At 37.8% G+C, this 23663-nt stretch overlaps 1 protein-coding gene across 3 annotated transcripts in view; it reads right to left on the bottom strand.

Annotated features, from left to right (window-relative positions):
* st14a (ST14 transmembrane serine protease matriptase a) overlaps positions 1-23663 on the bottom strand; it is a 28844-nt gene that overhangs the window by 3208 nt on the left and 1973 nt on the right. For all 3 annotated transcript variants that reach the window (XM_067419725.1, XM_067419724.1, XM_067419726.1), the window contains exons 3-19: positions 15090-15249; positions 14861-14991; positions 14695-14765; positions 13794-13954; positions 11257-11289; positions 10450-10684; positions 10191-10333; positions 9990-10093; positions 9782-9885; positions 8964-9100; positions 8727-8831; positions 8506-8613; positions 6567-6680; positions 6289-6405; positions 6010-6190; positions 437-705; positions 195-331 (exon numbers count right to left, since the gene is read on the bottom strand). In XM_067419725.1, the coding sequence (XP_067275826.1) occupies positions 195-331; positions 437-705; positions 6010-6190; positions 6289-6405; positions 6567-6680; positions 8506-8613; positions 8727-8831; positions 8964-9100; positions 9782-9885; positions 9990-10093; positions 10191-10333; positions 10450-10684; positions 11257-11289; positions 13794-13954; positions 14695-14765; positions 14861-14991; positions 15090-15249 (2310 nt within the window). The remainder of the gene's footprint in view (positions 1-194; positions 332-436; positions 706-6009; positions 6191-6288; positions 6406-6566; positions 6681-8505; positions 8614-8726; positions 8832-8963; positions 9101-9781; positions 9886-9989; positions 10094-10190; positions 10334-10449; positions 10685-11256; positions 11290-13793; positions 13955-14694; positions 14766-14860; positions 14992-15089; positions 15250-23663) is intronic.

The raw sequence follows: 23663 nt of genomic DNA on the forward strand, positions 1-23663 counted from the left end.
AGCTCAAAATAATCCTGTGCGCATTTCGACTCTTTTTGCCAGCATGAGTCACATATCGTTATGGTGAAATAAAATGACTCATATTGTGATGTAAAATTCTGGTCATATTGCCCACCCTTACAGGGTAAATGCACTTGTATGCTAATGGACTAAAAGAGCGTGTGCTTGCTTTCCAATGATCAATAAAAACTCACCTGGCAAGCATCCACTCCTCCTGTCAGAACGCCAGCACACACCATGCGAGAAGTGATCTGACCCTGCATTAGTTGATCACACACCGTGACGTTGATGATGCGAACCTGCGCTTTCTGCAGCACAGTTGCTCCACCGCCTGAAATTAACACTCATGCCAATTACAAATCAAACAAGAACTTCATTTTTAAAAAAAATTGGGGGTCAAATATGACTGGCTTTGTGTATAGTTCCATTAACTTACCCCCTTCTCTAGTGGCACCCCAACCGGTGATAGTGACAACATCACCAGGGGGGAAGACATCGGTGGCAGTGGGCAAGCAAATGGGTCGAATGGTGTCACTGAAGGTCACAGGTGACTCCAGCTCCATTAGAGCGATGTCGTTGTCATAGGTGTAGGGGTTGTAGTATGGGTGAGGAATTATTTGCTTTAGGAGACTCTTTGTTACCGTATTTTTCTCTTTTTGTGTGTGAAGACCCAAGTATGCTTCCCATGTTCCTGCCTGAGAATACCTGAGGGTTCATCAGATGTACAGAGATGAAGGTTTTCTCTTCCAATCAAAGTTTAAACCAAATTAACTGATAGATTAAAACAGTATGGCCCAGTTTCACAGAAAGGGATTAAATTAAGCCAGGATTAGGTTTTAGTTCAGTTAGGATATTTAAGTAGCTTTTATGAACATGTAAATGTATACTATAAAACATATTTTAAGATCTGTCAGTTCAAATGTCTTTCAGTTAAAACAGCTCAACATGCATTGTAGTCTGTGCCTTGTCTGTGAAACCGGGGGTATAATGATTATATTAAAGCTAAACTATTTAAATTGGTTTAAAAACAAAAAATCAAAATGTTATTCAAGTCAGCACAAAAAGGTCTTTTCTTCCCTATGATACATTGTCTTCCCTATTGTAACAATTTTTCATAAATACTGCAATATTCCATAAAATTGTAGAGAATTGTCATTATTAATTTCACAGTGACTAATGAAAAAGTGCAAAAAAGATAATCCCACCACAAACAATGTCTTAAGTGAACATGCATGCAGTTTATCACTAGAGGGTCAACAGTGTGTATGTGTATTATATATATATATATATATATATATATATATATATATATATATATATATATATATATATATATATATATATATATATACACACACACACACACACACACACACACATACATACACATATACAGGTCCTTCTCAAAAAATTAAACGTTCATATATTTTAGACTCATTGCACACCAACTGAAATATTTCAGGTCTTTTATTGTTTTAATACTGATGATTTTGGCATACAGCTCATGAAAACCCCAAATTCCTATCTCAAAAAATTAGCATATCAGGAAAAGGTTCTCTAAACGAGCTATTAACCTAATCATCTGAATCAACTAATTAACTCTAAACACCTGCAAAAGATTCCTGAGGCTTTTAAAAACTCCCAGCCTGGTTCATTACTCAAAACCGCAATCATGGGTAAGACTGCCGACCTGACTGCTGTCCAGAAGGCCATCATTGACACCCTCAAGCAAGAGGTTAAGACAAAGAAAGAAATTTCTGAACGAATAGGCTGTTCCCAGAGTGCTGTATCAAGGCACCTCAGTGGGAAGTCTGTGGGAAGGAAAAAGTGTGGCAAAAACGCTGCACAATGAGAAGAGGTGACCAGACCCTGAGGAAGATTGTGGAGAAGGACCGATTCCAGACCTTGGGGGACCTGCGGAAGCAGTGGACTGAGTCTGGAGGAGAAACATCCAGAGCCACCGTGCACAGGCGTGTGCAGGAAATGGGCTACAGGTGCCGCATTCCCCAGGTCAAGCCACTTTTGGGCTACAGAGAAGCAGCACTGGACTGTTGCTCAGTGGTCCAAAGTACTTTTTTTGGATGAAAGCAAATTTTGCATGTCATTCGGAAATCAAGGTGCCAGAGTCTGGAGGAAGACTGGGAGAAGGAAATGCCAAAATGCCTGAAGTCCAGTGTCAAGTACCCACAGTCAGTGATGGTCTGGGGTGCCGTGTCAGCTGCTGGTGTTGGTCCACTGTGGTTTATCAAGGGCAGAGTCAATGCAGCTAGCTATCAGGAGATTTTGGAGCACTTCATGCTTCCATCTGCTGAAAATTTTTGGACATGAAGATTTAGTTTTTCAGCACGACCTGTCACCTGCTCACAGTGCCAAAACCACTGGTAAATGGTTTACTGACCAAGGTATCACTGTGCTCAATGGGCCTGCCAACTCTCCTGACCTGAACCCCATAGAGAATCTGTGGGATATTGTGAAGAGAAAGTTGAGAGACGCAAGACCCAACACTCTGGATGAGCTTAAGGCCGCTATCGAAGCATCCTGGGCCTCCATAACACCTCAGCAGTGCCACAGGCTGATCGCCTCCATGCCATGACACATTGAAGCAGTCATTTAAAGCATCATTAAAAAGTTAAATTTTTATCATTACATTATGGAAAATAATTAACATTAATCACATATGCTAATTTTTTTAGAAGGACATTATATATATATATATATATATATATATATATATATATATATATATATATATATATATATATATATATATATATATATATATATATATATATATATTAGGGGTGTAACGATACGCGTATTCGTATTGAACCGTTCGGTACGAGGCTTTCGGTTCGGTACGCGGTACGCATTATGTACCGAACGGTTCTTGGACTAATTAATTAGATTTGGAAAATAAAAAAGTGTGTGAAATATAATAATATGCGTTCAACAAGGTAGCCCAATAACCAAAACGACATAACAGGCAATGCCCCTGACACCGCCGAAGTGAAAGAAAGAAAAAAAACACCAAATATGTTTTAGGCTGCTCAGTCAGGTGCTCGCTTACTCAGTAGGCTACGCGCTGAATGCTCGTGGCAAAATGGCTATTGCGTTTAACAAACCAGAAATAGAAGATCCTCCAATAACCAACAGGTCTGGTGTTTGGGTGAACTTTGGATTCTTGGTAAGCGATGATGGTGTTGGCAAGATTGATGGATTAAAAAACAACGGTATGTCGCATTTGCTGATGATACAGCAGCGGGAATAATTCATGTCATGTCAATCAAAGCCGACAACAAGACGATCTTGTTGTCTTTAAGCCGACAACAAGACGATAAAAAGGAGAAACAGCCACAAACTATCCCACAAACTATCCCCGCAGCATTTAGACAGACATTTCCAACTTATTCAAATGGCAAAAGACATCACCGCGGCGAGTGGTCCATTTATAGCCGCGGATATGAGACCTAACGCCCGTTTCACACATACTCCGTCTGCAGTGCGTGTGCGGTGCGTATTTTTTTCCGTACCCATGTTAACGGATGACAGCTTTCAAACTGCACGCGGATGCGGTCCGTCAGTCTGTTCCAGGAGCGTTGCGTCTGCAGCAGTGCACGGATCGTTTTCGTACCGAGTCTATTTTTTGCTGCGCTGCGTTGCTGCATTAAAGTGATAGAACATTGTTCGCATTAAAATAAACATGTACTGACGCGAAAATCTAGTAATTTCACCACAGATGCATCCCATTTAAAATATAGGCTACTCTTGTTTCAAAGTCAACACATGGCTTTTTTTTTCCTCAAGTAAAGCAACAAAACGACACCTTACCTGGCATTTAGGTTAAAAAAAAATGTGCCATAATGGATAGCACTCGTACTTTCTTGGAGGTGAAAAGCAAAGTTCTTTTTGACCTGCAGGATTTCTTTTAAAAGGGTGTAAAAACGAAAGAAAAGACGAGAGTCGGCTGTTTTTGAATAGACTATTGTAAGTTTCTAATTTAAAATGTTTGTGATTTAAGGCTATAAACTATGTTTAAATGCTTTGCCACTTGTGTGAGCTAAATCTAAAGTATATAAATATGAATAAATGAATTTAATAAAATGTTGTTTAAATGTAGTAGGCTATGTAACCTGACTTCTATTAAAGAGTAAACAAAGAAAATTGGAATTCTGACGAGGCATGTTCAGTAAAAACTTTTGGATTTTAAATAAAAAATAATGAATAAATGCTGTGTTTGTGATATGCAACAGCGGATCAGTTGCGGACTGCAAACGCAGCATATGTAAAGCACTACAGGGTGTGGGGCTCCTGCAACGCACACACGCACCGCACACGCTAATGTAAAGAGCTAATGTCTTATTCCTGTAACTACATAGAAGATGGGTAAAATCATACAACAACAAAAAATCATACTTTGTTAGTTTTAATAAAATAATAATAAAAAAAAGGTAATTTCTGCCATTTTTTTCTTTTTGCTGTATCTAAAACATACCGAACCGTACCGAACCGAACCGTGACACCAGTGTATCGTATCGAACCGAACCGTGAATTTTGTGAACCGTTACACCCCTAATATATATATATATATATATATATATATATATATATATATATATATATATATACACACATTTTTATTATTCTTTTTTTTTCTTCAAACCAAGCAGCATTTGTCAATTTTATTTTAGTCAAATAGCATTTTGGTGATTATTTATTTTGTGATGCATGAAGTCACTTACTCTCAAGTTTACACAGGAAGAACACATTGGGCCAGCTTTACTAAACTTGCTGACAAATTAGCATGAAAAGTGCCACAAAAGCACAAATGGGGAAGTTCTGCGCGTGATTTACTGACAGTGTGCAAATTTGAAACAACACAGAGGCAGCAGCTCATTTCCACTCAGTGCAACCTACCAAGAGCAGCGCAAATTAGCATTGGGTCACAAACAAGCAGAACCGATGATAATCAGGTGTGGCTAATCTACTAACACCACAGATGCAGCAAATTAAATATAATATGGCTTAAGCAACCATATATATACAGATAATGTTTTCCACAGGCATTACAAATAAATTAAACAAATGGAGAATAAAATTGGTTATTTTACATGCTTTTTGGGGTGTTAAATAATGGCACAAATAACAGTAAATTGACTACTAATAAACCTTAAGCCCTTTTCACACAGAGCATTGATCCCAGAAAATTGCTAGAGTGCCTTATATGTGAATGTATTGCAAACATGCCCCAGGGTTGATCTCAGAATAGGGACCTAGAAACATTGCCGGAATCAGTCCCAGAACGCACCGTGTGAACAGAAGGCAGGATCAATGACGTAAGGGGTGTCTCATAGTGATGAAGCTGAAGCTGAGATTGTTCATCAGCTTAGTGGAACAGAATGTGACGCGCTAGTTTGTGATCGGATCAGGAAAAAAAAACAACATGGTTTTGAGAGAGAAATCACAGATCATAAGCAAACTTAAGACGCTGTGGAGACATTACACGTCGCATCCTGATATCATGTGTCTTAACGGGATCTTTATGGGATGCGTGCACAGATTCAAGAAAAATCACTGGCAGTGTGAATGAAAATCAAATGATCTCCAGACACATTATAAGTGTATTTTCCAGAATCTCAGTGAAAGGGGCTCATGTTTTGCGTGATTTATTTAAATGTTCTCCTCCCATCATTTTTGCATCTGAAAGGGAAAGAGCAACAAATGCATATGGAATAAGGTCAACCGCACAAAATAACTATTTCCACGCCTTTTCCGCACTCATTTTTCACTGTCTTAAGTAAGTACTGACAGTAGTTTTTAATGCAAATGAGGGTTTGCACTGGAGCAAGCTGTTAGTAAATCTGGCCCAAAGTGTCAAAACAGCTTTTTGTGAAACATTTTGCTATCTTCATTTAAAATAAATACCACTTTGTTTTATATTTTGTTATGAAGCAGTTTCTCAAGTGAAAGTTGTAGATAAAAAAGTGAAGGAAAAAAAGAGAGGAAATTCACTTGATTTTGTCGTCTTGTACGCAGTGGGCAGCCGTCACAAGCCAGCGCTCATTGATGATTGATGCACCGCAAACATGAGATGAGCTTTTAACGTGGAGGCTGACCTGCCATGGGAACTCGCCCGCAACTGCGTCCTGCCCACCCACAACACGAGACGTCTTGAAAGCTTTCTTGCCACAGTCTAGAGAATGAAGAGGGAGCGATAGAAATCAACGTCAAACCAAGCAGATATAGATATGAGAACAGAAGTATAGGTATGAGGATGTGAATGACACGCACCGCAGTTGGCCTCATCGGAGCCGTCGCCACAGTCATCTACCCCATCACACGTAGGGCTCTTTTTGGTGATGCAGTTTTTGTTACTGCAGGGAAACGTTGAGATTGCACAGGACATCTCTGTGAGAAAGAAAAGCAACAAAGACTGAAGAGAAGGAAAGTGCTCCAAGTCTCAGACAATGTTCCAAATATTTATTTTCTGAATATTTTAAAATGTGATAAACAATAAAAAAAATAGATTTTTAGATTGTCTGATCAAGCTTGCATTATTTATTTCTCACCTCTTGAACATCCAGCTTCATCTGAGCCGTCTTTACAGTCAGATTTTCCGTCACACTTTAATTTCTCTGAGACACACTGATCGTTATTGCACTTAAACTGTCCAGTCTTACATCCTGCCAGAAAAGAGGACAATTATGTCAAAGCAATAATGTCCCAGCTGCCTGGCCCGCCAACAGAGCCTCATGTGGTGTTTCTGGGAGTTTCTCCCTCATTCGAGGTCTTGATAAATTGTGTCTTTTTGTTGTTGTTTAGAATCAGTATTCCCATAATTTTTTTTGTCTTTTATAAGTTTGATAAAGAACTCATCTTATGTCCAAAATTACCACACTTTCTTTAAAGAATGATCATGTGACTTATGCATGTCAGATGACCTGTAAACGCGGGGGAAAAAACTCTTTCCATTGTAATTTTGCGAAATATTCCATTTTTGAATTGCCTGAAAAAATAAATACAATTAAAAAGAATCACCTCATGTGAGTGTAATTTGTGTGTGCAATTAATGGGAGTTTTTTGCGAAACTTATGTGTTTCTATTAGGCACAATTTGAAGGGTAATGGAAAAAACAGCAAGTGTATCGATTTTTAGGAAGCAGAAGGCCTTTCAGGATAATTGTAAGAACGTCCACCTTTAGATTGTGCTACTCGTGTCTTTTTGCTGTAAAATATTCACTGATTTTTATAAAGTAAATGTAAGAATAACTTTAATATTTTTATCAATATTACAAGATTAATTCTCACTGAATGGAAGCAACTTTTTTTATAGAAAAAAATCATTAATATGCATTAATCAAATATGATACATCAGTCATTTGAGGAATGTTTTTTTTTTTTTTTTTTACCTCATTCATCATTCTATTGCATTGCATTATACTGTATGCTTTGACCATAAAACACAGCAATGAGATATTGTACTACAAAATAATAATTGGGATATATAGTCACAATTTATTTAGTTGTCTGTTATACAGTTACACAAATGATCAGATTTCATCAAACATTTTGGCCATATTAACATCTGCACAAAAAAGCATAGTTTTGCTCAGTTTGGGCATTATAACCTATTTTGTTCTCCTATAGCTATCATAATATATGGGCCATAAAAGCCTTTTGTTGACTTATTTCATATGACAGGCTTTACAAGGTTAACGAACAATGCTGATGTTGATTTCACAACAATCCCAGCGCGAGTCTGAATCGAAGAAATAACTATTGGTGCTACTCATTTTGAGGTACATTACAAAATGTTTCAACTATTCCTCACCATCAGCATTAACAAGTATATCCATCAACTAACCTATGTGTTTTTTTTCTAATTTTTGGTGGGAGCTATATCAATACCAGCACATATGTTAACTCAGCACTGACGTGAATGACTGAATAACAGTAAAGTTTCCAAACTCTTGCTCCATTCTTTATCTTTACTCAAAGTAGTAAGACTGAAAGACAATCTGAATTAATAGAAACTATAGACATAATAAATGATATAATAAATAATGATAATAAATAATTTTAGTTAATGCTGCACCCCACAGCTGATTTACAAAAGTATTTCAGTAAACCAGTAATAAGACGAGTTAGCCAGATACACAATTTAAAAAACACAATAAACACACTGTAGAGTACAACATCTTACATGATGCTATCCAGTATCCACTGCGGTGTTTGAGGTGGTGGTTCAAGTTTTCCCTGGTGTCTGCACGCGCAATAAGTGAGTGGGAAATATGCTAATGTTTCGTCATGACGTCACAATGAAGCAGCTTGCAAAATCTGACCAGATTAAGGCATTTTTGTATATAGGATGTTACAAAAACAAAGAATTCAGATGCATCTTGATGCCTTCTTCTTATGCTGCCAATGGAGGCAGCACTCTTCAGGTTTCAGATGCAGTCAGAGAGAGATGAAGAGGAAAAAGCAAAAGATAGAGGACCAAGGGTCTTACCACAATTCATCTCATCTGTATCATCTCCACAGTCATTTACGCCATCGCACCGCCAGTACATGGGCTTACAGAATCCGTTTTTGCACTGGATCAAGCTGGAGTTACATTCTGAAGTCAAAACCATCCACATTCAATCACATTCACAGTATGTCTGAGCTCAAATTCACACTCAGAGGGCAATTCTGTGTTTGACTCAAAGACACCATTCAGGGAACACTTACTGCAGTTCCTCTCATCGCTGCTGTCACCACAATCGTTCCAGCCGTCACAATGCATGTCTTTTTTTACACAGCGTTTGTTTTCGCACTGGAACAGCTCCGGGCAGGCTGAGAGATTTACAAATTGAATTCACTTTCTAATGTTCACATTGACACCACATTTAAAACTGTAACAGCACTAAGATGGTCAAAAATGTGACCCAGTTTTTACCCATTAACCATTTATATGTCTTTACTTACGGTCAGTGGGCTCAAAGGCCTCATAAATGGCGCTAAAACCTCGATCTACATGTGATGAATTCGAGTGGAACACAACAGTCATCTTGTTACTGTTGGTGGTAACCAAAGTATTCGCTGGCTGCTGCCCACACAATTTGCTGTAAAGAAACAACAAGCATAAAAGTTAGAGCTGGATAAATTGAGAATCATATTTTAATTGTTTAACAATGGATAAATGACAATTCTCCTATTATTCTGAACCGACAACTAAACTTAATAACATTTAATTTACTAGAGGTTATGACAAAATGTTAATGGCCACATTCAATAAAAAAAAATAACTTGCTCATAAAATACTTCACTTGTTTTAATACTGGACGAATCAGCATTTTTGAACAAATCTCTTGCAATCATTACTTGAAGGGTTAAGTTACTTTCAGAAGGTGATTTACTCCATTTTAGCCTAATAAACAAATTGCGGTGATGTCTGTCATTAATGAAATTTCTTGCTTTAATAAGGATTAATCTATATTTAATTTATTATTTAGGTAGTTAAGATTGTAAATTGTCTGATAACTTTATTCAATTTCTGTATATTAATTATATCCTATATGAAGGCAACAGGTAATTTTTTTTTTTATATAAAATTAAAAATCTTGAATGATTGTAATCACAATTAATTACAGAAAAGTGTGTGTACAGAAAAATTCATTTGTTTTGTGTTTTTAATAAATTGACAGCACTAAAAACAACAGCTGTCTTTATCAGCACCCTTGAAGAACTTCAGATCAATCACATCAGACAATAGACAATTCTGTGAAAATATCTAAATTACTGACCTCTTACCAACAATATTCACATAATCTCCTGGGCAATAATTTGAAAACCCTGTTGAAAGCATAAACTTGGGGAACTTCAGCTTGATGAATTTGCCAACAGGAACCTTTAAACAATAGACACTGATGAGAACTCATAAAACAGTAAAATCTGTTACGCAAGAGGTTTAACCATGACATCAACTGTTCAACATGAGTGTTTGGCCCTCACCTCGATGTCCCACTGACATGTAATGTTGGGGGGATAATAATTAGGAAAATTCGGTGATTGGAAACCACCAGAGGATCCAGTCAATGTACCACCACATTTGAATTCTGGACAGAACCAGTAAGAGATATATAACATTAATGCATCCTGTACTATTAATCAGTCAATTATGTTTGGGTTCAGACAGCCATGATTTGTCTTTACCATCGCCATCTCGCCTGATCTGAGTGATACGAGCTCTGAAACCAGGAAAATTTCCTGCATCGTTGGTTACCAAGGTGACCAGCATAACATTCCGAGATGAGATGAAGGTTAGAGGATCACTGGGAGAATAGTAGCCACACTTCCTGTTTGAGAGAGAGTGAGTTTCAATTATGTTGAAATTCCACACCTTTATATTTCAGTTGCTTAAACAGCCACCAGATGGTACTACAGCCACAAACACAATTCACAATTCGCTTACTCTGCCATAAGGAATTTGTCTATGGCGACCAATGAGTCATACACTCTCACAAAGTCATTTCCACAGTTTTGCTCCAGGTTGAAGGTGTCAAAAGCCAATTTTAGCGCAGAGCCTTGGTCTCCCCGAAGCTGCCACTGCACAAAGGAGTTTGGAGGATATGGGGTGTCAGGGAAACCCGGTGATTTAATGATCTCATCAGCAGAATCTCTGGCGTGCTGGAAGAATCTTGTATTTGCTAGACATACGGAAAACAAAAGGTTATTCTTACACATTTATAACTGGATACACGGTACAATAATGAGTATGAATGTGCATAGGGAATTAGGTCCTGTTCCAAAACCTACTGAACTTTGGACCTATGATTTCTTCAATGCACAAAACTGTGTTTTCAGCTTATGATTTAATAAGGATTCAGTTAAATTTTGATTAAATGCCACATTTGAGATCACCAATGAAATCTGACATCAACTGTAAAACTCGTACATTTTGTTTCTAAACACGTACTTTTTTTTTTTTTTTTAGGTTGGACTAGCCACTTTCTCCCATTCATAGTAATGAGTGCACCGCCTATGTACATCTCAAGTCTTTGTATACCTCATGTTGCCATCTCTGATTTATTTATTTTTTACCAAACTTGTACAAAAAATGCATTATGATACTGATGATGACGATGCTGCTACCTTATGGAACAGCCTTCATGTACGGAGCATACGTATGATTCCTTAAATTGCTTGCTATGGAGGCAGTTCACTAGGCTTTGGAACTAGGATTTAGCATATGAGAAATATGAGTAATAGACCAACTCACTCCTGGCTTGTGAGAACAAACGCGTGTCCAGAGCTGTTAATGAAAAATGTACATAGTTATAATGGATCTGACAGGCTGAATACAAGCATCAGTGCTTCAGTATCATAGACATTCAGGTTTTCTACGATAGCATACAGTCCAGAGATCAGTATCTGGGTGAATCTCAGAAAACATGTCAAGAACCAGGTCCCATTTCACCCCACAATCACAAGAAAAAGAAATGTGTTTGCTCAGGGGAAATTAAACCTACTTTTTAGTACATTTTATTTCATGATAATTAAGTACACTACCCCTCAATCTCATTTATGAAATGCAAAATAAATAAAAATATTATTTAAAGTATATTTATATATCATGGTAGTGTTTGTTATATGGGGGGGGGGGTTGCTGTTAATCAATTACTGTTGTACCATTTGTAAGCAGACCATTGAAAATAATCTCAATTAAAAAAACTAATCGAAATAGTCACAATACAAAAAAAAAAAGCACTTTGCATCAATTTCAACTAATAACAGTCTTTAAAGGGGGGGTGAAACACTGAGTTTCAGTCACTCTCATGTCATTCTTGAGTACCTATAGAGTAGTATTGCATCCTTCATATCTCTGAAAAGTCTTTAGTTTTATTATATTTATAAAAGAAATATCGTGTGGGCGGAGCTAAAGAATGACGAGTGCGCACAAAGCAGGTGACGTCCTCAAGTGTGGAGAAACCCATGGCTATCGATCAGATTCAGCTAATACATATATGATCCAGAATCAGATTCGGAGGATGATCAAATTCACATGATTGACTATTGCTGAAAATGATAAACAGCAGCTACTCTATATATTTCCCATTTGCTTAATCTTAATATGTTTAGCCCGAGGTAACTAGAGACTACACTAGCTTCAGTTTAAATCCAGCCTCTTATGAAGATTAGAGATTACCAAACCCCTGCACTGCGGGTCCAAGTGCCAAGACTATTTAGACTCAGTTCGGCACCTACTGATAGACAACTGATTTAAATTGGTCCCATGCTTATTTTTGTTCAGTGTTTTGTGTACTCAATCTGTTGTTGAGCACTGTAAACAAATGCGATTCAACTGAAGTGATTGACAGCTGTAGTCTTTAAAGGGTTAGTTCACCCAAAATTGAAAACTAGCCCATAATTTACTCACCCTCAAGTCATCCTAAGTGTATATGACATTCTTCTTTCAGACAAATAAAATCAGAGTTATATTAAAAATGTCCTGGCTCTTCCAAGCTTTATAATGGCACTGTATTGTTGTTCCATTTTTGAAGTTCATAAAAGTGCATCTATCCATCATAAAACTGCTCCACAGGGCTCCAGGGGGTTAATAAAGGCCTTCGAAAGCGAAGTGTTGCGTTTGTGCAAAAACTTTATGAAGTAAATTATCAAGCTTCCACCAGATCGCCTTCTGTATTAAACTTACAGAAAAATTGTAGTGCCTCTCGCAGTTCAAAATGCTTACGCTAAGATCTGTCGAAAGCTAGATATTTTACTTTATGAAGTTATTATTGGCCAGATTCTGCATCTGCATCTGCATCAGCACCACACACACACACACACACACACACACACACACTCACACACTCACACACTCACACACTCACACACTCACACACTCACACACTCACACACTCACACACACTCACACACACTCACACACACTCACACACACTCACACACACTCACACACACTCACACACACTCACACACACTCACACACTCACACACACACGGTGCTTTAATGGGGGGGTTGGGGATCTTGGATTTCATCAAAAAACATTTGAATTTGTGTTCTGAAGACGAACAAAGGTCTCATGGGTTTGTAAAAATGCGAGGAGGAGTAGTTAATGACAAAATATGTTAATTTTTGGGTGAACTAACCCTTTAAATACTGTTGGTGTGGGTTTAGCAGACCTATTCAGGACTCTGCTTTAGATGACACCAACTCTGAATCAACTTACACACAACTGCCAAATGTTCTATATATTGTAATCATGAATACATAATGAATTACATTCTTCTTCTAACATCTACAATGGTGTTATGAACCCAGGACATTGGTGGTAACTTTGGGTGGACATTTAAAAGGTCTTGTTTGCAAATGTGAAAAGATTGATGACTTTCTCATGTAATTGTTTCAAGACTTTTGTGATGTTTTTAAATTGTATATTCTTCTGACAAGGGAAATATAATATATTATTAAGATTAATATTATCATCATCCTCATTTATGTAACCTGACTTAACTGTTACAAAGCTAACTGCATGATGTGCATTATCTAAGAGCTGTACATTCTCACATATGCCATTGCGAAGCCACCTCTGATAATAGATTACTCTGAACTAGAATGTATAAGCATGCATTTGCAGCTGCTTTAAAACAATATGCATTGTGAAAAGCAATATACAAATAAATATACCGAATAATGCTAATTATAATTTTGATTACAGAAAAATGACCTAGATATATTTTAGTGAGATTCATCTATCCAAACTATATAATGTAGGTACTATGAATTTATATTACCTGAAGTCACAACGTGATCAAAGACGAGGGGACCTTCCAGAACTCTGCGGCTTTTACCGGAGTACCTGTCATTAATTTTGCTCACAGCCTCATCCACCGCTGCTTCATGCCCCACTGGAACAGTAAAATCTGACTCATAGTAAGCTATTACACTTCCCTCACTGCAGAGAAACAGAAACAGGCAACACTCAAGAGTCTGATCATCTAACGGTGTAACAGCCATAAGAAAAAGGCCTATTCACATGGAGCACGAATTTGTGTTTTTCAATTTCACAGCGGAGACACTGATCAATGAATTCCTATGGACCAAATCACACTTTTCGTCACATCAAATCACATCTTAATTTCCATGAACTAATTTTTTCATGATTTTTCTTTGAACAAGCCTTGACATGCAAGCTAATTAAACTTAAAGTGCCCCTATTATGCTATTTTAAAGGTACAAAGTCCTACAATACGTACCTATTCCTACAATAGGTTTACATGCATCAACGTAATAAAAAAAAAAACTTTAATTTTGGTCATATACATTGCATAATCTCATTTCGCAAAGATTCAGTCTCTCTAAACCCCTACTTTCTGCACTCGGTGCTTGGGTCAAAGTAGACAACAGGCTGGCATTATGCAAATGTATTACACTGTTATGAAGGTATGTAACAGAAAGTGAGACTTGAATTGCTGATGACTTGTTTCAGCAGTTTAGCATTAGAGAGTTTAGCATAGGAGACCATTTTATTTGTTGTGCACATTGTTCTTTAAAACTTTGCAGACTTTTTACATTCACAAACCGCTATTACACACTACATGAAAGGACATTTTCAAAAGAACATAATACGGCACTTTAAGAGCAGGTGCATGACCAATTTTTTTTTTAAATGGGTAATATCACATGTAGACGTACCTGAAGGCAAGAACTCTGGAGTCAAGATAATATTTCGACAGTAGTGTAGATTCTGAGTACATTGATTTCAGCTAAATAGAAATATAAAAATTAGAATCAAAATCAAAAACAGTCATCTTAGTTTCTCTGTCATGTGAAAACAAAGCAGCATTAATTTAATTCTCACCTGAGACTTGACTTGTTTTGCCAAGTTCTGAAACTCTGGACTCTCTGGGTTTTCATACGCATCCACAAAATCTTGATTTGTTATCCTTAGCGTGCCGGTGTAAATCTTCTGTAACTTCAAATCCTTCCGGACTACAGACACCAGAGAGACATGAACCGACAAACATGTGATCATCACCGTCATGACTGACACTGGTATTATGCTGTCTGTGACTGCAGTACTGACTTACAGTGGAAATGCCAGACCAGAAGCCCTACGATCAAAGCCAAAACGGCTGCCAAGATCACCAGACCAACAATGACCCCAACTTTCCCAGGGCCCCTTTTCTTCTCCAGCTTTTTATGATCTTGTGCTGGCAAGAATGTGACAGCTTGATCCCAGTCCTTGTCCTAACAGAAAAAGAGGCAAAATCATGTCAAAATCATGTCTCACCCTAATGTCGTCACACCGCAAGACCTCCGTTCATCTTCAGAACACAGTTTCAGATATTTTATGTTTAGTCAGAGAGCGTATCTTAGTGTATGCACACTATACTGTCCATGTCCAGAAAGGGAATAAAAACATCATCAAAGTAGTCCATATGTGGCATCAGTTAGTTAATTAAAATCTCTTGAAGCATCAAAAATACATTTTGGTCCAAAAATAACAAAAACTACGACTTTATTCAGCATTGTCTTCTCTTCCGCGTTTGTTTTCAATCCTCAAATAAAGATTAAAACGGTCATGAATCAACAGATTGATTCAGGATTCGGATCGCGTGTCAAACTGCTGAAATCACGTGACATTGGCGATCCGAATCAATACGCTGATTCATGACCGTTTGAATCTTTATTTGAGGATTGCTTCAAGAGATTCTAATAAACTAACTGATGTCTCATATGGACTACTTTGATGATGTTTTTATTCCCTTTCTGGACATGGACAGTATAGTGTGCATACACTTAGATACGCTCTAAGACTAAAATATAAAATATCTTAAAACTGTGTTCTGAAGATGAACGGAGGTCTTATGTGGAACGACATTGGTGCAAGTCATTAATGACATACATTTAATTTTTGGGTGAACTAACCCTTTAAAGATTAAGCCTTAAAGCTACAATGCGTGATATTTTCCCCCATCTAGCGGTGTAAAGGTTTATGACCATCCAGCGAATAATAGTTTCTGTTACTCTCAATTCTGATTTCGTTTCAACTCCTACGGTGGCCGATTTAGTCCAAGATTAACATGGCAATCTCCCTCTTTACATTCGACACGGTGCCATCGAGTGTTAAAACGCGAAAGGCGAAGCTTGAATTTAGTGATATGTCCCTCTTTGGCTAATGTACTTTCAAGATGGAGGGGCAACATGGCGACCAGCATCCGAACCCCTCACCCGTATGTATTTTCAATGGCATATTATAAACTTACGAGAATACTTTATTACTTGAAAGAAGTAAATATACATTAATGAGCCCATATATTTTTGAAAGAACTACGTGTTTTTAGCTAAGAATAAACTAAAAAAAGTTACACAGTGTAGCTTTAAAAGGAGCCGCTTCTTAAAACAGACCATTTCAGTCACACTTTTTTTTTTTTTTTTTACAGTTGAGAGGGTCAGTATTACGGTTGAAAACATTTTTTCGTATTCACATTTTTTTAGCAAAAAGACTTTGAAACATTATAAGCTTAGGGAACATATTCAAATAAAATAAAAAATCCATATCATGATTCCTTTAACAGTGGAGTAATGTTGAAGACATTTTAAGAGAAATCAGATTGTTTCTTGCTCTTCTAATCAGACGATTCTGTTTTGGTTTAAGACACACAACTTAAGACATTCAAGTTAATGAGAGATGAATGAACTCCACCTGGGTCGAGAGGCCGACATTCTTTGATATGCATAATGCATGAAAAGCAGCTGATCTAGTGAATGAGGGGATATCCTTGAGTCATTTTCTCGGTACAGGTTTCATTTGAGGGGGTGTTTGTTCATCCTAATGCTGCTAACTGCCGTAAGCATGTCGTAACAGATCCGTGGAATGTGCTCAGGCGTGCACACACATATACAATAACATTCTGTGGTGCTGATCATTCAACTCAAAACCGATCCAAAACTTCAGTTCTTCCTATGTACTCCAAAAGACTTAATCTGATCTGAATATAGCCAGGGTGCAAATTACAGGGGGTGATCCCCATATGATCCCACTTAAGGACATCAAAACAAGATGTTTTGAGGGGCTCAAAGAAAGTAGTGTTATATGTCTGTAATATGAAGCATATTTACCAGTAAATATGAAGATCGTTTTCTAGCTTGACTGATTTTAAATCGTAATTTTGGCCAACCCTGAAATACCATTTCAGTTACACCATTAACTTTACCTGAGCAGTTGTCTTACATATGCTATAAAACAGTGCTCATTCAAGGACTGCTAACAAAAGCTACATCAAAGCTATTCAGGAGAGTCATATCTTCTTAAAATACCTTTTATATCTTATCTCAATCTTTTTATATCTTTCAGGGCTCCAGACTGTGACCAAATGGTTGCATTTTGCGACCCTTTTTCCTGTCAAAGCAAAGATTTTTTGTTAGAGGCCACATTGGTGCCACTAACTGATAAGAGCTGCCATTTCTGATGAGAGCTGCCATATGAGGAACATCCAAACAGCAAACAAAATGAAACCAGAATTAAACTGCGATACATCTTTAAATGATGAGCTCGGAACAATAAACACAGCACAAGCTCAGAATAAGTTACTGCAGGGCACTGGGAGATCCAGGGAGAAAACGTTTGAATTTCCAGCTGAATTAATATCAGTGGTGTCAGATCTAGTGAGAAGAATTCAAATTTGGCGCAGCGTTCTTGGTTATACCATATCAGATCAAACAGCACTGCAGAAACATTGTTCCATTTACGAATAAAGTTAGAGAAGGCTTTTCGATCCACAGATCATCAATATTCATCATGGATTTAATGTAGCAATGCTAACTGTAAACTAGTGTTGTCAAAAGAAATGTACAAAATTTGAAGCTTCGAACGCCGTTGAGCAGAATTCGTAAACACCTCTGATTGGCCATTGTGTTCACACCCTCATCAGATATATATCTGTGATTGGCTACAATGATCAACACACAGAAGTGTTTGAAAGTTTTTCCAAAGCGTGAGCGTTTGAAAGACACCTGATAGACACCTGCTTTCAAACGCTCCCATGTGTATCTGTGTAATCGCTAGATGAAGAACGTCATTGATGTACATTTATATTTTTGATGTACTGATCATTGTAGCTAATTTGAATGCAAATACGAACAAGTTCTCTGTTTAGGATAAGAACAAATTCAACCCAAGCGCCTTTGATGATGTGGATGATTACATTACTGTTTATCATTTGTCCATCGGTCTAAAGCAGGGATTCCCAAAGTGTGGTGCGCGCACCCCCAGGGGTACGCGAGCTGCCACCAGGGGGTGCGCGAGAGGAAAAATGTAACGGCGGTCTGTTTATTTAAAATGGGATTTTCCATACAATAAAAAAAAAAACAAGATGATCGCGGAAGATTTTGTTTCAAAGTGAAATGTAAAAGTGCCTATTTAAGTGAGTTTGTCATTAAGTGGTGTTGTGTTTTTCATTAGGAATAATAGGCTAATGAACCCACTGTTCAAGCAACCCGCCCCCGAATCGGTGCCAATTCTAAACCGAAACTAAAATCTTCTTGGCCGCACAGAGCGCGCATTTACTGCCGAGCTGTAATTCAGGGTGCGCGCACTGGCGTGGTTTCAGTTCATGCATATGAAAGCTTATCTTTCATAGAAATTCATTGAAAGTACTCGCTTTGCTTCGTTCCGTTATTAATGCTGGAGCAGCCGTGTGCATATATTCCTTTCGGTTAAATAGAATTAGTGATTTAAAAGCCCAGTCCGTGATACCAGGATTACCGGTGTTGTCACACGTTGATTAACCAGTGGGAAAATGTAAAAGTCCTCTTAAAAGTGGAAGCTTGTGCGTAGCTTTGTTGCATTATATTGAAACTTTTTTGTTGTTGTTATTGTCATTTGTATTCTGGTTATTTGCGCATGATTAAACATGAGTCTTTATATGGCGATAAAACAAAGCTACACATTTTTTTTTTTTTTTTTTAAGTGGGTATTGGGGGTGCGTGAACCCGTTCAGGACATAGAAGGGGGTGCGCAGGTAAAAAAGTTTGGGAACCGCTGGTCTAAAGCCCGCCCTGACAATTTCATTGGTCCGAACAGTTGCTGTCCGGGCATAATCACTCCTCTATGGATCGAGTCCAGACCGAGCTGTCCGAGCTCATATGTTGTGGGTGAGGCTGAGTTCAGCTGGCATCAAGGCTAGTAAGATACTACAGAAGAAGTGCTACCCAAATGTAGGTCCTGGTGCCAAAAATGTAAGGCCCAGGCCTACTTCAGTTTCTGCCCCCGGATGCACACAGCAGTTGTTTCCGCACAGCTTTCAAACTATACTCAACAGCAGGTGGTCGTGTTTGACACGTACACAGTACTGTTGTGATTCTTGCGTCTCTTCTGTTTTTTTTGTGCATGCGTTGTTGTACATGCACCATCCGCGCAGTCTCAAAAACGTTTGCAGATTACATCACGTGGGCGGCTTAAGTATACTCGCTCCTTTAGTGACACTGATGTTACTACTTTCAAAAGTTCGTCTTGAACCCTGTCTTCATGTCTTTTTTTCTGTTAAAGGGGTCATGATTTTTTTAAATTATGTAATGATGTTTCCTGGGGGCACTTATAATGTAAGAATGCTTCTCTTACATAAAAAAAGTGTCATAATTTATAAATAAAATGCATTTTTCCTACCCTGATTTTAGCCCTCTGCTCTGAATGCTTCATTTTAAGGGGCATGTCCACTGGGAGACTTCAGTGTAATCACCCACTGCTGTGATTGGCTTACGTCTTTGCATTTGAAATAGTATTATTTCTATAGTATTATTTCCTCTTTAAGGTAGTTTTTTCAATTATAGTTCTCATGATTAAGTAATTGTTAAAAGTGTTGCATTACATTTAGATATATGGCATTATATTTAGATTCATGGCATTATATTAACTGACTGTGGCATAAAAGTTTGCAGAGAACATTGTAGCCGATAACACACATGCTGAGCGCATGAAAGCAGAAATCTTGCCATTGAAACTCAATTTCTGAACACTTACACTTTCATTTTCACTAAAAGTGCAAACGTGACATAGTCTAGAGATTCGTTGAATAAAATGGGAGTTCTGGTGCGAGTCCAGAACTCAGTCACTGATAAACGCATCACTGATAAATTTTTGCCATTTACTTTTATATATCAAAAGCTCAAGGGAAAGTTGAGTTCCTAATTCATCACCCCTTTAAACGTATAAACTTAACTAATATTTTTAAAATAAATACAACTAAATAAAAATTTTGAAACCCCCCTAATTCATGTAAACACACTCAAAATTAATCATATTTCGAGCTGGTTCATTTATATAAGCCTTTTGAATTGACCAGCTTCTTTCTAACTCTACATAAAGAGAGAAATGCAGTTTATTTGTGTCTCTACTTTTACTTCCTAGTACTTCGCAAGTGATAGATCAATTTCAGAAAACAATAAAACGTCAAAAGCACACAACAAAATTATAAAAATGTTAACAAATTAACAAAAATCTGAATAAATTATTGAAATTATTCAAAATATGAATAACACTAGAATAAAACTCATTATTTTGTGTATATTTACTTTCAAACAATGTGAAACATTGAATTAAAGGGGTGATGAATTGAGAAATCAACTTTTCATTCAGCCTTTTATATATCAAAGTTCACCGTGATATATGCAGTAAGTTTCAGGGCTGAAAACTTCTTTGTTAATCAAAGAAAAGCTTTTAAAGACACCAGGCCTAGCAAACACTCGATCTCAGAATATGCCAGATGGTGACGTCAGAGTGTGTGTGTGTGTGTATATATATATATATATATATATATATATATATATATATTATATATATATATATATATATATATATATATATATATATATATATATATATATATATATATACACACACACACACACACATACACACACATAGTGAGGAAAATAATTATTTGAACACCCTGCTATTTTGCAAGTTCTCCCACTTGGAAATCATGAAGGGGTCTGAAATTGTCATCATAGGTGCATTTCTTCTTTTAGATTGTCCACTGTGAGAGACAATCTAAAAAAAAACAAAAAAAAAAACAGAAATCACAATATATGATTTTTTAACTATTTATTTGTTAGCCTAGAAATCTAGATGTCGTCTAGCAACTCTCAATACCCTTCTGAGCTGTAGTCGCCTAACTCTTGCCGGGCCAATCACATCGTGTATAGAGTCGGTGGGTGGGGCCATAATGACAACGGCCGAGTTGCGTTTGCGTGCTTCTAGTAAACACAGAAACTGGCGAACGGCGGTGGTCTTTCGAATCAGCTCTGACCGCGACTCTGGAAGACTTGGAGTTAAGCTTTTCTCTAAGAAAAGAACAAAGAACGGCAGTGAAGTCATTCTTAAAAAAGGGAAGATGTGTTCGGAGCTTTGCCGACCGGATACGGCGAATGTTTAATCTATCAACGAGCTGTTTCACATTCGTTGCTCTGGTTGGGTGTAGCGCTGTCCTATTAGAGGGAGTTTGAAAGACAACCGTTTATCCCACCCCTTGGATTGAGCTGTCAATGGTGAGTTTCCAGACCAAACATCTTGATGTGGGTCTGGCTTGGCAGGCTATTTATGTGTATGATACAGCTGCAAATAAGAATTTGAACACCTGTCTATCAGCTAGAATTCTGACCCTCAAAGACCTGTTAGTCTGCCTTTAAAATGTCCACCTCCACTCCATTTATTATCCAAATTAGATGCACCTGTTTGAGGTCGTTAGCTGCATAAAGACATCTGTCCACCCCATACAATCAGTAAGAATCCAACTACAAACATGGTCAAGACCAAAGAGCTGTCCAAAAACACTAGAGACAAAATTGTACACCTCCACAAGGCTGGAAAGAGCTATGGGGAAATTGCCAAGCAGCTTGGTGAAAAAAGGTCCACTGTTGGAGCAATCATTAGAAAATGGAAAGAGCTAAACATGACTGTCAATCTCCCTCGGACTGGGGATCCATGCAAGATCTCACCTCGTGGGGTCTCAATGATCCTAAGATAGGTGAGAAAACAGCCCAGAACTACACGGGAGGAGCTGGTCAATGACCTGAAACTAGCTGAACCGCTTCCAAGGTTACTGTTGGTAATACACTAAGACATCATGGTTTGAAATCATGCATGGCATGGTTCCCCTGCTTAAACCAGCACATGTCCAGGCCTGTCTTAAGTTTGCCAGTGACCATTTGGATAATCCAGAGGAGTCATGGGAGAAAGTCATGTGGTCAGATGAGACCAAAATAGAACCTTTTGGTTATAATTCCACTAAACGTGTTTGGAGGAAGAAGAATGATGAGTACCATCCCAAGAACACCATCCCTACTGTGAACCATGGGGGTGGTAGCATCATGCTTTGGGGGTGTTTTTCTGCACATGGGACAGGGCAACTGCACTGTATTAGGGAGAGGATGACCAGGGCCATGTATTGTGAGATTTTGGGGAACAACCCCCTTCCCTCAGTTCCCTCCAACATGACAATGACCCGAAGCACATGGCTCTGTAAGAAGCTTATCAAGGTTCTGGTGTGGCCTAGCCAGTCTCCAGACCTAAACCCAGTAGAGAATCTTTAGAGGGAGCTCAAACTCCATGTTTCTCAGCGACAGGCCAGAAACCTGACTGATCTAGAGAAGATCTGTGTGGAGGAGTGGGCCAAAATCCCTCCTGCAGTGTGTGCAAACCTGGTGAAAAACTACAGGAAACGTTTGACCTCTGTTATTGCAAACAAAGGCTACTGTACCAAATATTAACATTGATTTTCTCAGGTGTTCAAATACTTATTTGCAGCTGTATCATACAAATAAATAGTTTTAAAAAAAAATCATACATCATACATTTCTGGATTTTTTTAGATTATGTCTCTCAAGAGGACATGCACCTACGATGACAATTTCAGACCCCTCCATGATTTCTAAGTGGGAGAGCTTGCAAAATAGCAGGGTGTTCAAAAATGTATTGTCCCCACTATATATATATATATATATATATATATATATATATATATATATATATATATATATATATATATATATAAAATTTAGAAATAAATAAATACAGGGCTTCGGTTCGGTGCACGTGTGGACATATTAGCTATTCAGTCCATTTCATCAGAAAATTCAAACGATAAATGCTGTTTTGACGCTCTTTAATGTGACATGACTGATCACAGTACGCACTGTGTCAGTTCAAACGGCGGCGGCGTGTGAGTGAACGCGATCCTCTCTTCCTAAAGAATAAACATAAATTAATATCTCTTAAGGTATGTTGAGGATACATTACAACTTACTGAAATGTATACGTCGTCTAATTGCTCAATCTGCGTTTTAACCGTGGAAAGAAAACAGCTTTGGAACAATGTCCCGTAGCATCACATTTACCTCAAGCAAGTCATTCAGTGTGTCCACCCCACAGCTGTTAGTTCATATGCACTATATTAAAAATCCTATTGATTATGTGTACATCTCTAACAGAACATACCTTACCACATTGTCACAGGCTGGAGAATCCTTTATTTGTTGGTTCATTGCGATTTGGGATCACACTCGGACATGAATGGGCCAAGGCTTGCAAACCCAACATCCCGGGCTATGTGTTTTCCAGACAGGCTACCAAGCCCATCGGCAGATTGATGATTTATCTTATG

Source organism: Pseudorasbora parva, chromosome 16 (genome assembly GCF_024679245.1).
Source record: "Pseudorasbora parva isolate DD20220531a chromosome 16, ASM2467924v1, whole genome shotgun sequence".
Classification (NCBI taxonomy): domain Eukaryota; kingdom Metazoa; phylum Chordata; class Actinopteri; order Cypriniformes; family Gobionidae; genus Pseudorasbora; species Pseudorasbora parva.